Source organism: Palaemon carinicauda, chromosome 8 (genome assembly GCF_036898095.1).
Source record: "Palaemon carinicauda isolate YSFRI2023 chromosome 8, ASM3689809v2, whole genome shotgun sequence".
In the NCBI taxonomy this organism is placed as follows: Eukaryota; Metazoa; Arthropoda; class Malacostraca; order Decapoda; family Palaemonidae; genus Palaemon; species Palaemon carinicauda.
The window spans coordinates 154784496-154800612 of record NC_090732.1 but is presented as its reverse complement, the minus strand read 5'-3'; the positions used below and the strand labels follow the sequence as shown (position 1 = coordinate 154800612).

Genomic DNA, 16117 nt, shown 5'->3' with positions numbered 1-16117 from the left:
CCACTATATGAGTGTACACCTTATACTGAAGTAATTGTATAACCTACTTTCTCAGGATGGAGCTGTTTGGCTGGATTGGTCGACAGCAGTTTGAAGAAACGTGGATGGCTCTTTTATCTGTTTTAAATGCTACTCCAAATGAAAACACTCCATCTGCTGAACTTCCATTTGTCAATTTGGTAAGCTGTTTGAATTATATGCAGTTTTTGTAACCTTTGTGGTTGTGAAAAAATGTTACTATGAGTAGTGTAGTAGAATTGTGTCTTATCTCACTGTCTGAGAAGTCACCTTTATTTTTTTTATATATTGCTATTTGATTGATTATTATGGTGTTTTTAATGATATTTTGAATATATTGTTTCACAGTTAAGTGTAACACTCTAGAAAACTTTATTATACTTTTTTATCAAGTTTCAGTATCATTAAGTTTCTCAATATATAGAAAAACTTTTGTGATTGAAAGTAATCCATATACTGTATAACTAAGTGGTATAATATACGATTAAGAAGAAATTCGAATATAATTCCCAGCATTAAGAGTAAAATTTAATTTCTGTATTGCAATTGATATAATAGTTATGTTGGTTGTACTGTAAAATAACATACATGATGTGTGGCAACTTACAAAGGCATGGTTTTGCTTTCATGCACTTCATTTTGTTTACAGTGACACAATGGAACATTTTCTCTCAAATGATTTTCAGTTTTAAGATACATTTGTGTACTATATGTTTAGATAAGTTGATGTTCAAGGATGAAGGTCTTCATTTCATGTGTGTTGCGTGTTTAGGGCAGCAATTCGAGTTAAAAAATAGATGTTCAAGTAACAATTATGAAAAAAATATGTCAAAATAGTATCTAAACTGGTGTGTGATAAGGGTTTTTAATGTAAAATGAAAGATGACTGCCAAACTGCTGTCTTCCATTAACCTCTTCTTTGGAGAAGACACATTTATAACATCCATTGAGTTGCAGTATGCTGTGCTGTATTTGGTGTTACAGAACTCAATACTTTTATGTCTTTTTAGGAAAGGTGCATCCACAATTACAAAGAGTGATTGCACATTAAATGGCGATGAAAGTTTAAGTATAAGAGACTTTCACTGGCATTTCTTTATGATACTTTTATGGTTAGAGTAATAAGAGAATTCACAAAATTTCCAATTCCTTTATCACGGCTCAAGAAAATTAGTCATGAATGTGGTGCAGAATTGTTGATGGTATTATTAACTTGTGATGATTAGTAAAAGTCATAATGCATTTTGGTGTCCAAATATGAACACCTTGTCTGCTACAAGATACACGTCTCCTTAATAAAAAACATCTACCATGTTTCATTTCTAGCGGTTTTCATTGCAGAGTCTATCACTTGCTGTTCGAGGAATTACTGCACTGTTGATCCAGACTCTTCTACTGCCAATGCCAGGGAATCCTCACAGTGGACATTTGCTTTGCATTCCAAGAGACAAACCACCACCTTATCTTACTTCTAAGTAAGTGCATAATAATATAATACTCAACAATTTCATGAGTTTTAAATTATATTGCATTGAATAGGTGATCATAGTGTATATCAGAAAAGTTAGAAATATTTCACAATAAATGTAAATGCTTCCGTATAGTGACTACTGTATATTATAAAACAACTAAAAAAATAAACATTCTATAACACTAGCATTTTGCTGAACTATTTTAATAATATAGTACAGTTTTCATAATCTGTGCATCTAGTTAGATATAAATTGTACATTCAAGAAATTTCTGAGCGTAATTACTGTAATATGAATTGAAATGAGGGTTGCATTTTACACTTGGGAATAAGTGTGTTTTTCAATGTTGTGCACTGTTAATTCTTGATGTCACATTACTGTAGCCTGCATGACACTGAAAAAATAAAATTTGCAGGTCCTGAAATAAACTTTCAAAACACTTGAGTGTTAATCATGTACAGTAGCTTTATGATTAATATCTCTTTAATTATTTTTAATGTCAGTCTGTTACAAAAGCTGAATCATTGAAGTGGTTTTTATATAAGTTTAATAAGTTTACCCAATCAAGTTTTTAGACCAGTAGGCTTCCCTGAATTATTCGTTATTGAGTATTGAAAATTGGAGGAAGGGAATGGTTGGAAAGTTAGAATCAGAAAGAAAGGAAGAAAGGGCAAAGATGAGCTATAACGAACTTCTATTACAGTCTACAGTGTGCCATATACTGTATACTGTAAGCGTTAACCTCATAGAGGTAAGCGTTAAGCTCATAGGGCAATATAAGCATTAAATATGAACTCGGTGCCCGAATAGCTACGAATATCGAATGGTGAAACATCATGTCTAGTTACATTTTTTTATTTTAAAATCTTTCTTAGTTTCTCATAGCTCCATTTTCAGTTAATCTTCATAAGATATGTTGTCAATACAGCATATTGAGGTTTTGATTTTTATGTTGGTTGTATTAGAAATTTTATTTTCAAACAGGGTATTGTTATATGTCGGGTACTATAAGCGTCAAATCTAAAGTTACAAATTTCAAAAAAAAATTTTGCACTTCTTTAGAAATTCTTGTGGAGTTGCCAGTTAGTATATTTTATTCCAATTATTGTCATCTTCTTTATGTGATAATAAGTATCAGTCATTTACTGTAGAATCACAGAAGGTATTTCCCAAAAGAATGGTCAGCGTTAGTTCAATAATTGTTTATCAAAAGAAAAAAAAATAATTTCCCCGTCTGAATGTGTTACGAGCGTTCAACATTGGATAGTAGCAGAAAAGACTGCATAAGCATTAGCCTGATGTAATTTATAAAATATTTTTCTACATACTGTTATAGCATTACATTGAAAATTGTTAGGATTCTTTTAATAAAAAAAAAAAGTTTAGCAACCGAATAATGAAACAAATAAGACACGTTGGTGTAATAAAATCCAAGTTATGTATATATATATATATATATATATATATATATATATATATATATATATATATATATATATATATATATATATATATATATATATATATATATATAAAACCAAGTTAGACCTACATATAATTAGTTTTCTTTAATTAAGCTTATTTATAATTATATATATATATATATATATATATATATATATATATATATATATATATATATATATATATATATATAACCAAGTTAGACCTACATATAATTAGTTTTCTTTAATTAAGCCTATTTATAATTATATATATATATATATATATATATATATATATATATATATATATATATATATATATATATAGTATATATATATATATATATATATATATATATATATATATATATATATATATATATATATATATATATATATATATATATATATATACAGTATATATATATATATATATATATATATATATATATATATATATATATATATATATATAGAGAGAGAGAGAGAGAGAGAGAGAGAGAGAGAGAGAGAGAGAGAGAGAGAGAGAGAGAGAGAGAGAGAGAGAGAGAGAGAGAGAGAGAGAGAGAGAGATTATATATATTTATTTATTCATATATATCAACTGTGGTTGATACTGTAAGGGCATGTGGTCATAAAAGCCCTCTGCCAAATTATGAACTGACCCTTCTATGTAGAGATAGCAGTAGGAAAGAAGAATATATATATATATATATATATATATATATATATATATATATATATATATATATATATATATATATATATATATATATGCATAGAGCATTTGAGTTTGGTGGAGAAGGATTGGACTGGATTGGTAACAGGAAATTAAATGATGTAGTGTATGCTGATGATGCTGTCCTTATTAGCCTAACACCACAAGACTTGCAAAGCTTGCCTACCAGAATGTATGAAATATCACGGGGGGGGGGAGGCTCAAGATAAATATAAGAAATACTGAGAGGATGAGAATGAAATATGCAATGGAAGATGAAATGTCATTGGAAGGAGAAAGGATTAATGAGGGGGGAAACATTTAGATATTTAGGAACTATGATCTCTAATACAGGGTCTTTAGAATTTGAATTTAATGAAAGATTGAAAAAAGAAAATCAGACAATGGCTAGGTTAAGTAAAATTTGGAAATAGAATTGCCTGAAACATAAAAATCATGCTATATATATCAGTTTAGTGAGATTGGAATTATTGTATGGATATGAGTCGTGATATGACAATGAAGCATTATCCTACAGATTTTGTAAATTTGAGACCAAAGCCCTCAGAAGAGTATTGGGAGTTAAATGGCTGGACAGGATTAAAAATGAAATTATAAGAGAGATTACTTAAGTGCCATATGTGGATGAGATCATGGTGAGGGGCAGATGGAGATGGTTTGGGCAGGCTCTTTGCACTCCCCAAGAGAGATTAGTTCACCAAACTTTCAACTGGTTTCCACAAGGCACTAAAAGAGTTGGAAGACCCAGACCTACATGGCTGAGGACAATGAAGTGTGAAGGAGGAGATGATGAATGGCGAAGTATTGATTTAAAAGTAAGTTCAAGATAGAGACGACTGGCAAAATCTAACTGAGGCCCTTTGCGTTTAGGTGTAGGAGATGATATATATATATATATATATATATATATATATATATATATATATATATATATATATATATATATATATATATATATATATATATATATATATATATATATATATATATATATATATATACAGTATATATATATATATATATATATATATATATATATATATATATATATATATATATATATATATATATATATATATAATGTTTGGTTGTGTCCTCCCTGAGGTTAGGTCTATTTTCATGATGCAGTGTTGTAACCATTTTTTGTAATGCACTTGTAATGAAAATTATCAAACAATTGTTGTTCAAATCTTACTTAGTGTTCCATTGGCGCCAAAAGTGAAGACTGCCTCGTTCATCCGAGGAGCAGGATTTTTTTGTTACAAAAATTACCTTTTCCCAAAATTGCATCCCCCAGAGGTCTGCAGACCTCAAGTTGAGAATCACTGGCCTAGCTCCTTCTTAATACTGTTGTACACTATTAGATAATGGAGGAGTACGAGTAAATTCAACTATCAATTCATGTTGCTCCTTGCTAGTGTTGGTCAATCGCCCATGTCGCTATTTTTGTTTCACATAGCTACAATCATTTTCCCTCTATTCATCGATAAACAGTTGTTTTATATGTATTCAGTTGTGGAGCTATATTCACTTTCGAGACGGTTTTATGCATATTTATGATAGGATTATGCAATGCTAGAGAACGTTGCATTCGATTGTTATTGGCCATAAGAACTGCATAAGAGTAGTTGTACTTGCCTATTGACAGATGATTGAGTTACTGTTCTTGTATCATCTGTGTTACATCAATCTTACTTAGCGGGGGAGACAGAACTAGGAAGAATGTTTACCCCAACTTTACAAGATGTGAAATTTCAGTAATTATGCTTTTATTCAAATAAACATGTAGAACACTTTCAAGTCCTTTGTTAAATAAAAACAGCAGATTTAACTTTTTATCAAATCAATAAGATGAAATAAAAATTCCTCATGGAAATCCCAAACTGGCAACTTATGGTTCAATGTTTTGTTTCTCTTTGCTAATGTAACACTTGCACAATCACTCGTGGTAAAACTGTGATAATGATGAAACATTTTTAATGAAAATAGTACTTTTAAAATTTATATGAAAATTATATATCAATAATTATTTAGGTTCATTGATAATTAAAAGAAGGCTTATTAAAGAAATGTAAGATATATGAAGTGTCTAATTTACAGTAATTTAAATATTTTCCACCTTTTTATATAAACAAAAAAAATCCATTGTTTGTTCTTAGTAAAGTTATTGCAAATAAATTTTTTTCAGATATTCTTAGCATTTACTGAAAAATGATTAGAGCTTCTTGAACAAAATTTTTCGGACAAGGTCGAGTGTTCTAAGTTATAATTAAATCCAACAAGCATGATGCTAGTAAAGACTATAAAAACAAAGGGAAATAAAATTTTGTATATTGCCAAAGTCCATAAAAATGCTAGAATACTTTAAAGATGGAAGCATTCAAAAGATGCACTGTTCCAATGTTTGTTACTGAATGTGAACCAAGTAAAATATTCACTTTTTTAAAGTATTTTAACATGGAGATGGGACATAAATTTCTTCCTCGTTGGCAAAAAAATTCTTGAAACTTTTTCTTTAAACTGATCTTGCATTTAAAGGGTGTTAGTCTGCTTTAAATTAACAATGTTTAGAAAGTTAAATATCTTTCTTATGAAAGCTAAGCATCTGGTTAATTATTTTGAGGTACTAGGCTTTTTCATTTTGATAGAAAGTTCAATCCAGATTGGTATGAATGGCTATTAAATGATTTTATCAATATAATATAGCTATTTGTTAATTGATGTAGAATTTATTTGTACAAAGAACTTCATAGACCTAAGTATATGATATCAGTAAATTTGATTTTTAAAAATTTGATTTGATTGACTTTGCACTTTCTGAAAAAGATGTGGAAGAAAGCTACAGGAGATTATGTCTCGACTTCATGAAAAATTGAGAGAAGTACAGCATCTCATCAGAGGAGGGTCAAGACAAGCTCCATCATACCAGCTTAGCCAAGTCTCTGTAGAATACCTTGTGACGGCCCTCAATAGTCATGCAGAGCCCCCAGAATCACCAGAAACCATTCTGCACACAGGTTTGATATTGCTTAAGTTTTTTCAAAAGTATGTGTGGGAATACTTGATTTATGGAAATATTTTAATTTATGTTGTGAATAGTAAATGGAAACAATGACACTAATAACTCTTCTAAAATTATTTCTATAAACCTCCCCTGGTCTTCATATTGCTGCTTCTCCAGAAGCTCGGCTTAATTGACCTTGAAAATTTTCCCCCTTTTTTCCCTTCAATAAAAACATCCACTTAATAAAAGTATGAGCATTCTAGCAGAAAGTGGGGCTACATTTTGGTAGTCTCCCATCTAACTCTTTGTTTACTATTTTTTGGGGTAAAACACAAGAAAACAAAACTACTCAATACATTACCTCCACTAATACCTACTTAAGAGAAAAAAAACTATGGGAAGTAGGGCATATTTGCAAGTTCTTTGTTGATCTAGCCAGTGTCAAGAAGAGTAGTTCTCATCACATCTGTATGATTGTTACCAGTGTACTTAACTCGTCCCCATTGAGCACTGTGACAATTCTGAGCTAAGTTTGTAGTAGCCCCACCCTCTGAACTTCATGCTCCAATTGAAATGTGGTACCTCCTCTAATTGCATTACTGTTGGCTATTAGGTTTAGGTGGCTCTTCGCCTGATGATTCGTTTGTTCATGACCTGTTTACGCATGTGTTCTAATTCTCTCTCTCTCTCTCTCTCTCTCTCTCTCTCTCTCTCTCTCTCTCTCTCTCTCTCTCTCTCTCTCTCTCTCTCTCTCTCTCTCGTTTTGACACATCTTTTCTTTGAAGTGACTAGTCAGAATCTAGATATATATTAATCACTCCTTTAGTTGGCTTTTCTTGAAATTTTGTATTAGCTTTTGTTTTATTAGGATTTCAAGACCAGTAACTTCCTTTGTGGTAGCTCAGAAATTAATTTAATTCTCGATTCAGAGTATTATTTCAGGCTTAACCTATCCTTTTCAGTCCCTACCTAACTCGAGTGATAATTAGAGGTGTTAATGCATTTTTCAGTAGTTTAGTGATACAAGGTATCTACCAAATCCAATTTATTATCAGAGGGCCTCCATTCTGTATTTACTTTGCCCTTCAACAGATATAACATTGGTTTCCCACTTTTCTACCTGATTTTTGTAATCTAGAATTTGCTGGGCATAAACCAAGACAGTAACCTGGATCCCTATATCTCTCCTCTTAATAACATAAATACTTGCAATGCTTTACTTAAACCTTGTATGCCAAAATGTTAGCTAGATAATTTGGTACTCTGCTTGTGAAATAATAATGCTTTACATATAATTATTCCAATAGCTTTCCATAGTTCAGTAGGTGTTTAACAAGTTCAGGATTTCTGTAAACAGCAGGATAATATTAATACCTCTTTCCAGCCACAGAAGGAATAGTTTACTGATCTGTGGCACGTGTTGACAGAATGTCTGAAAAGGTTTGCCATATACAAAGTTAATATGCATGACCACAACCTCTCTCAAAGGTGATTTGCACAAATCCAACCATGCTGCATCTGGTCGAATGGAGTCTATAAACCATATCCTCAGAAACAAGGGTTTTTTTAAACCCTTTAGACTGTCTATCGTAGGAACTTAAGACATTCTACTCGTATATCCCCTTTCAAAGACAATTGAATGTTTATTTTGATTGGTGCAAAGGTCAGTTCTGTCAGGGACTAGGCCTACCTTGGATTTTTTTAGTTTTCTATGCTAAGATATTTTCAAATTCAGCCATTAAAAAATGTCAACCCATGCTTAATTCAGTGCTCAAGCCTCAGGGATTAGATCTTTCTCATACAGGTATTATAGTGGTTGTATTATATCATTCAGTATTGTAAGGCCTACAATAGTGACATTTCTCTAATATTTGGTTATGGTTTTACAGTATTTAAAAGGTTTTATATATATATCCATGCTTATATTTCATTCAATTAGTTTTTGATAGAGTATCTACTTATTTTATGCATTGTTTCCGAATTTTGAACAGTTAAAATATTTCTCTTGAAGTCCTTTTGGTTAAACCCCCACCGCCTTTTTTTCTTCTTCAGGGCCAAAGATTTATTTTAAAGGTAAGAATTTGACTAGATTTTTTAACATACCTTTTCTGAAATTGGCTGAAGTATTTCAGCAGAAATAGGTTTATTTGTCCTTTAAGAGCCATTAAGTATTATTTGGACATATCAGTTATTAATTAAAGGTAGTGTTCCTGTTGTGTTTTGTGGTATTAAAGTCCCTAGTCTCCTTATGACCAAGAAGTATATATTCATAATTCGAAGTTTGGTTACAGTAGCTCACAAAGAGTTGGATTAAAACTAATAATAGGCTTGAAGGTGAAGATATATGATTTGAGTAGGCCATCTATTTCCCTTAGTTTTTCTAGAAACCTAGTTTTAGTAGCAGCTCATTGGTATACCAAGTAGGTTTTTACTGTACCTTATCTTGAAGAATCATGATTTTCTAATGTAAATTGCTAAGTTCTATGTTATATAGTGGTGTCAATGCTGTGGTCTAATTAATTTAGAAGTTCACTTGGTTTTTAACTCCCCTATTTACAAGTACAGTATGTGGGGTTTTAATGATTGATTTGGTATTAATCAAGGTATCAATTAGACTAGCTACAGTCCATTTATTTTTTAATTGCTTTGTTGAACAATCTTTAGTCCTGTATTTTAAAACTGTTTATTAAAAGCAATATAGACCAGGCTAGTAAATCTTGACCGTGGTATATTACCTTTAATTAAATTTATCCAATCACCACTTCACTGGCGTCCAACCTCCTGTAGAGTGCGGCAGTCAGCAATGTGACCATCAGGGGAAGTTCATAGAAATAAACAGAATTTTAATAAAAAAAAGCTCTTGTTTCTATACTTACCTGATGTTCTCATACATACCCATAGTGATAATGTCGAAACTGAAGAGACAAAGATAATGAAGCACCACTTAACACTAGAATGCTTTTTCCCCGTGATAAGTGTTTGTGTTTATTGAAGATCAGAAAAGGAGGTAATATGACCGGTAAAAGTCTATTAAACTGAGCTTTTTGGGAATAAATTTTATCATTAGAATTCTGTTACTGCCATGTAAACTGTGTTTGAAGGATTTCTATTTTGGTTTTTATCATTATCTTCTATTATTCTTGAGTTTTTAGTCGAAGTAATACAGTAGTTTATATAATGGTTTAATAAAATGTTTTATGTTAGAATATACAGTATAGAAAATTGTAGTTTTCAATATTAAACTTACCCGATAATCATGTAGCTGTCAACTCTGTTGCCCGACAGAATTCTATGGAGGGATACGCCAGCTATCACAATACTAGAAGGGGGTGTTCTTACCAGTGCCACCTGTGGCCAGGTACTCAAGTACTTCTTGTTGACACCTCCTCAATTATTCCTCTGTCGTGCTTCTGACAAGACGTTCTGGGATACGCTTATGTTCTTGGAGTATTTTCACTACTTTGGTGAAGTATTTCTCTTTGATTTCGGCTGTCGCTTTACTGGAAACTTCTATTTTAGCTTAGTTAGCTTTTGGAATTAATTTGATTAATTTTGGTGACGAAGAGAGTATGAACTCTCGTTCACCTTTCAATGGCCGACCCTTCCCTTAGACGGAAGTGTTGGTGTCTAAGAGAGTATAGACTCTCTTTCTTAATTTTGCTTAACAAAAGTTATAGATTTATTTTATATCTCTCCGCCTCTTATAGGCCTCTTCGATTAACTTCCTTTTATTATAAACTTATTAAAATTAATTTTTATATTTGTTTATATTCGACCTTCCTAATAGTAGGCGGTCTTTTCTTGGTACCGAAGTTAATTATCGTGAGCCCGTCATTTCGGTTTTACCTGTTAACATATTATGCTATTTCCGCCACAGAGTTTGAAAGAATTTCTTTGATAGTCTCGTACTTTTTCAAAGTTGAACTAACGTTTTGTTTGTCTCGGCAGTTGTTGACGTTCAGAACGTTTCAACTTGCACTCTATCGTTACGATAGAGAAAGAATGTTCACGGTTTCACATTGCAGTAAGAGTAACCGTGTCTAGCGTTTTGTTCATTCTTTCTTAACTTAATGGTTTTGATCCTAATAAGGAACTTTTCTTTTTGGGAAATATTTCAGTTTTTTCCTTTAACAATAATATGTTTTAACGATATATATGATTGGGCTCTTCTCTCAGGTTCTAAGTCAAGAGAGAGAGAGAGAGAGAGAGAGAGATAGAGACGGAGGGAGAAAGAGGATAAACGTTTCCCTCAAGCCTGCCAGGCGTACGAGTAACGTCGTTATCGTTTTGCTCTTATCCCTAGTCTCTTTAGGGGAAGAAACTAAACGTTTCTAGAGTGATCTAGTGTTTAGTCTCTTTCCAGCCACTGAATTTTCTTTCATTAGATTTTTCTGTTACATTGTAATTCTGTTTTCGCAATTACTAACTTTTGAGAAGGATAGAATTGCGTGTTTCAGGTACAAACCACTTAAAGTTTCGAGTTCAGTGAAATAAGTGCAAACAGAAATCAAAGTGATAAGTGATTAGTGCAAAGTATGTCAGTGTTATGCTTGAGGGTACTTTTGTGCGCGCCAGTCGTTCTCCCAGTCCGGGACCTCTTGCAAGCTCCCAAGCCCAGGGGAGAAGCAATGTCGAAGGGCAAAAGGGTTCGGCAGGCCTTGATCGGCGCACAGAAGTATCCTCGGTGGTTGTGGGCGTGTCTTACCGAGACCGTCACTCCCACCCGCAGACGATTGAGCCCTTATTTTGCTCGTCTGCAGAAGAGATTTAGAGGAGAAAATAAAGGCAGAGTTACGCTGGTCTCAGGTCTCAAGACCTCTTAAACGTAAAGTCCAGACCTATGCCAGACGTACGAAGTAAAGTTCAACAACCCGGATGCAGTCATTGGGTTAGCTCTGACTCTCCTCAGTCATCAGTTTGTCGGGCTGAGAGTGCGCCTACACTCCCCCCCCCCTATGCTCGCTCCGCCTGATCGCAGTACCACCTGCCAGGCGTACGATGTTGTGGACTCTACTACAGTCCATGCAAGCACAGCTTTCGGACCTGATGCGTGAGTGTCGTGCTGAGAGTGTTGCACCTCCTCCTCCTCCTGCACCGGTGGTGCACCAACCGCCTGCACCCGTTCAGCCTGTGCTGCACCCGCCTGCACCGGTGGTGCACCAACCGGCTGCACCCGTTCAGCCTGTGCTGCACCCGCCTGCACTCGCTGCACCTAGTCACAACACCATCTGCCAGGCGTACGATGTTGTGGACTCTACTACAGTCCAGGCAAGCACAGCTTTCGGACCTGTTGTGTGAGTGTCGGGCTGAGAGTGTTGCACCTCCCCTGCACCCGTTCAGCCTGTGCTCAACCCGCCTGCACTCGCTGCACCCAGTTACAGCACCATCTGCCAGGCGTACGATGTTGAACCTCTTTCTGTGTTCGCTGTTCCCAGTGTTGTTCAGCCTCAGCCTTCTTTAAGGCAACTTTCGGTTTGGGATCAGGAGGATTATTCCACTCTTCCTCCTCCTCCCCTGGCTGCTCCTCCGGTGGTGCAACTCTCGGTGGAGGTACAACCTCTTCCACCTGTGAGTCAGTCTCCTCAGCTGCTGCACCGAGCTCAACCCGTGCACCCTGATCCTGCGCCTCAGACACCTCTGCTTGCGGGAACTTTACCTTGTTCTGCGCAACCTCGGTCTCTTCACGCTCCACAGGAACAGGAACTTTCTGCACCTTCCACTGTTGTTGTTCCAGCTCGTTCTGACTCTGCTGTTCAGCATACCTTACCTCCATTTTCAAACCATGGCAAAAATATGAATCATGAGTTATGAATGTAAGGTAAACATTATGTTGATTTTTTAAACCCCATGCAAGCATGCATAAAGCACTCTAGCACTGGTCATGGAATTTCTGAGGAATGTTAAACGCCATGCACACGCTCTGCTTTCCTTACAGCAGGCTCTGCTTACAGCAGGCTCTGCTTACTACATGCTCAGCATTCAGCATGCTCTGCATTCAGCATGCTCTGCATACAACACATGCTCTACATACAGCATGCTCTGCATACAGCATACTCTGCATTCATCATGCTCTGCATACCTTACCGCATGCTTCTCAACATATCTTGGGTTGTTGCCAACTCACTAGACTGTCAAGCAGTTTCATAACGTTGCCTTCTAGTCTGCTGCGTTTGCACCAGTGAACCCTCACTCAGAGAACTTAGCTTTTCTAGGATAAGGTCCCTGTAGATGAGAAAGTTCTTTTCTCCCTCCTTCTGATATTCCCTTGAGGACTCTGTCATTTGGAGGGAGCCTTTAGCTGCATAACCTCTTATGGACTTTTATTTAAGCATAACATGCTTACAGGGAAGGTAATGGTTCCACTTCAGCCGCTAATCCCGTCTGTTACCACACCTGCTCCCATAGACCTTGAGCTGTGTTGCATGACATGCAGTCCAAGCTTAGTCCTTGTTAGAGGATTTTTGTTTACGAAGTCAATGTGTCACGGGGAAGACGTTCAACAACCAACAGAAGGGACTTGTTGTGACGCAGTGCGGCAACCTCAGCAACCCGTTAAGGAGTTGTCTGTACGACCCAGATAGTCTAGACAGATTCGGGTTGTCACTGTACTTCCTCGCTTGCCCATGATTGTCAGTTTACAGACTGTGCAGCAGTATCATGATCTTGTGTCCGGCTCCGTCAGACGACTGGCTTTTAAGAGCTCCCACAAGTCGTCGCTGTCTGGAGATTTTCAAATGGACTATGGATCTGACCAAGGAACTGGGCCTCCTGGTCAATTTTGAGGAGTCTCAGCTCGTTCCATCCCAGACCATTGTTTCCTTGGGTATGGATCTTCAGAGTCGAGCTTTTCGGACTTGTCCGTCGGCCCCAAGGATCTTCCAAGCCCTAGAATGCATCCAGAGCATGCTGAGAAGGAACCGATGCTTAGTCAGGCAGGGGATGAGTCTAACAGGGACACTTTCATCGCTGGCCCTGTTCATCGAGTTAGGGAGACTCCACCTCCGCCCCCTTCAGTATCATCTAGCTGCTCACTGGATAAAGGACATGACGCTAGAGACGGGCTCAGTTCCTGTTTCCGAAGAGATGAGGTCTACTCTAACGTGGTGGAAGAACAGCATTCTTCTCAAGGAAGGTCTACCTTTGGCTGTTCAGACCCCCGACCACCGTCTCTTCTCGGACACATCGGACACGGGCTGGGGTGCGACACTGGACGGACAGGAATGCTCGGGAACATGGAATCAGGAGCAAAGGACACTTCACATCTATTGCAAGGAGTTGTTGGCAGTTCATCTGGCCTTGATAAACTTCAAGTCCCTCCAGCTTAACAAGGTGGTGGAGGTGAACTCCGACTACACCACAGCCTTGGCTTACATCTCCAAGCAGAGAGGGACTCATTCGAGGAAGTTGTTCAAGATCGCAAGGGACCTCCTCATTTGGTCAAAGATCGGAAGCTCACGCTGGTAACGAGGCTCATTCAGGGCGATATGAATGTCATGGCAGATCGCCTCAGCCGTAAGGGTCAGGTCTTCCCCACAGAGTGGACCCTTCACAAGAATGTTTGCAGCAGACTTTGGGCCCTGTGGGGTCTGCCAACCATAGTTCTATTCGCTACCTCGATGACCAAGAAGCTCCTCTTGTATTGTTCTCCGATTCCAGACCCAGCAGCAGTTCGTGTGGATGCCTTTCTGCTGGATTGGTCCCATCTCAACCTGTATGCATTCCCGCCGTTCAAGATTGTCAACAGGGTACTTCAGAAGTTCGCCTCTCACAAAGGGACACGGTTGAAGTTGGTTGCTCCCCTCTGACCCGCGAGAGAAGGGTTCACCGAGGTACTGCAATGGCTGGTCGACGTTCCCAGGACTCTTCCTCCTAGAGTGGACCTTCTGCGTCAACCTCACGTAAAGAAGGTACACCCAAACCTCCACGCTCTTCGTCTGACTGCCTTCAGACTATCGAAAGTCTCTCAAGAACTAGAGGCTTTTCGAAGGAGGCAACCAGAACGATTGCCAGAGCAAGGACGACATCCACTCTCAGAGTCTATCAGTCTTAATGGGAAGTCTTCCGAAGCTGGTGCAAGGCCAATGCAGTTTTCCTCAACCAGTACCACTGTAACCCAGATTGCTGACTTCCTGTTACATCTAAGGAACGTAAAATCCCTATCAGCTCCTACGATCAAGGGTTACAGAAGTATGTTGGCAGCGGTTTTCCGCCACAGAGGCTTGGATCTTTCCTCCAACAAAGATCTACAGGACCTCCTTAGGTCTTTTGAGACCTCAAAGGAACGTCGGTTGTCCACTCCAGGCTGGAATCTAGAAGTGGTCCTAAGGTTCCTAATGTCATCAGGATTTGAACCGTTCCAATCAGCCTCTTTTAAGGACCTCACATTAGAAACTCTTTTCCTCGTGTGCTTAGCAACAGGTAAAAGAGTAAGTGAGATCCACGCCTTCAGCAGGAACATAGGTTTCACATCTGAAACGGCTACATGTTCCTTGCGGCTCGGTTTTTTTGGCTAAAACGAGCTTCCTTCCCGTCCTTGCCCTAAGTCGTTCGAGATCCCAAGCCTGTCCAACATGGTGAGGAACGAACTAGAGAGAGTACTTTGCCCTGTTAGAGCTCTTAAGTACTATTTAAGAAGGTCAAAACCATTACGAGGACAATCAGAAGCCTTATGGTGTGCTATCAAGAAGCCTTCTCTACCAATGTCTAAGAACTCAGTTTCTTACTACATCAGGCTTCTGATTAGAGAAGCAAATTCTCATCTGAAGGAAGAAGACCTTGCTTTGCTGAAGGTAAGGACACATGAAGTGAGAGCTGTGGCTACTTCAGTGGCCTTCAAACAGAACCGTTCTCTGCAGAGTGTTATGGATGCAACCTATTGGAGAAGCAAGTCAGTGTTCGCATCATTCTATCTCAAAGATGTCCAGTCTCTTTACGAGTACTGCTACACCCTGGGTCCATTCGTAGCAACGAATGCAGTAGTAGGCGAGGGCTCAGCCACTACATTCCCATAATTCCATAACTTTTTAACCTTTCTCTTGAATACTTTTTATGGGTTGTTCGGTCGGCTAAGAAGCCTTCCACATCCTTGTTGATTTGGCGGGTGGTCAATTCTTTCTTGAGAAGCGCCGAGGTTAAAGGTTGTGATGAGGTCCTTTAGTATGGGTTGCAGCCCTGTATACTTTAGCACCTTTGGGTTGATTCAGCCTCCAAGAGGAACGCTGCGCTCAGTAAGGAAGACGAACTTAAAAAAGAGACAGAGTAACGGTTCAATTCGACTTCCTTACCAGGTACTTATTATTTCATTGTTATTTGAGATAACTGTTATATGAAATATGGGATACTTAGCTATCCTTTAATCTTGTACACTGGTTTTCACCCACCCCCCTGGGTGTGAATCAGCTACATGATTATCGGGTAAGTTTAATATTGAAAAATGTTA

At 37.1% G+C, this 16117-nt stretch overlaps 1 protein-coding gene across 1 annotated transcript in view; it reads left to right on the top strand.

Moving 5' to 3' along the window:
* The window catches only part of LOC137645504 (huntingtin-like), a 330048-nt gene that overhangs the window by 277190 nt on the left and 36741 nt on the right, over window positions 1-16117 (top strand). Inside the window, 3 exon segments of the mRNA XM_068378310.1 lie at window positions 56-179; window positions 1360-1493; window positions 6501-6691. Of these exon segments, the coding sequence (XP_068234411.1) occupies window positions 56-179; window positions 1360-1493; window positions 6501-6691 (449 nt within the window).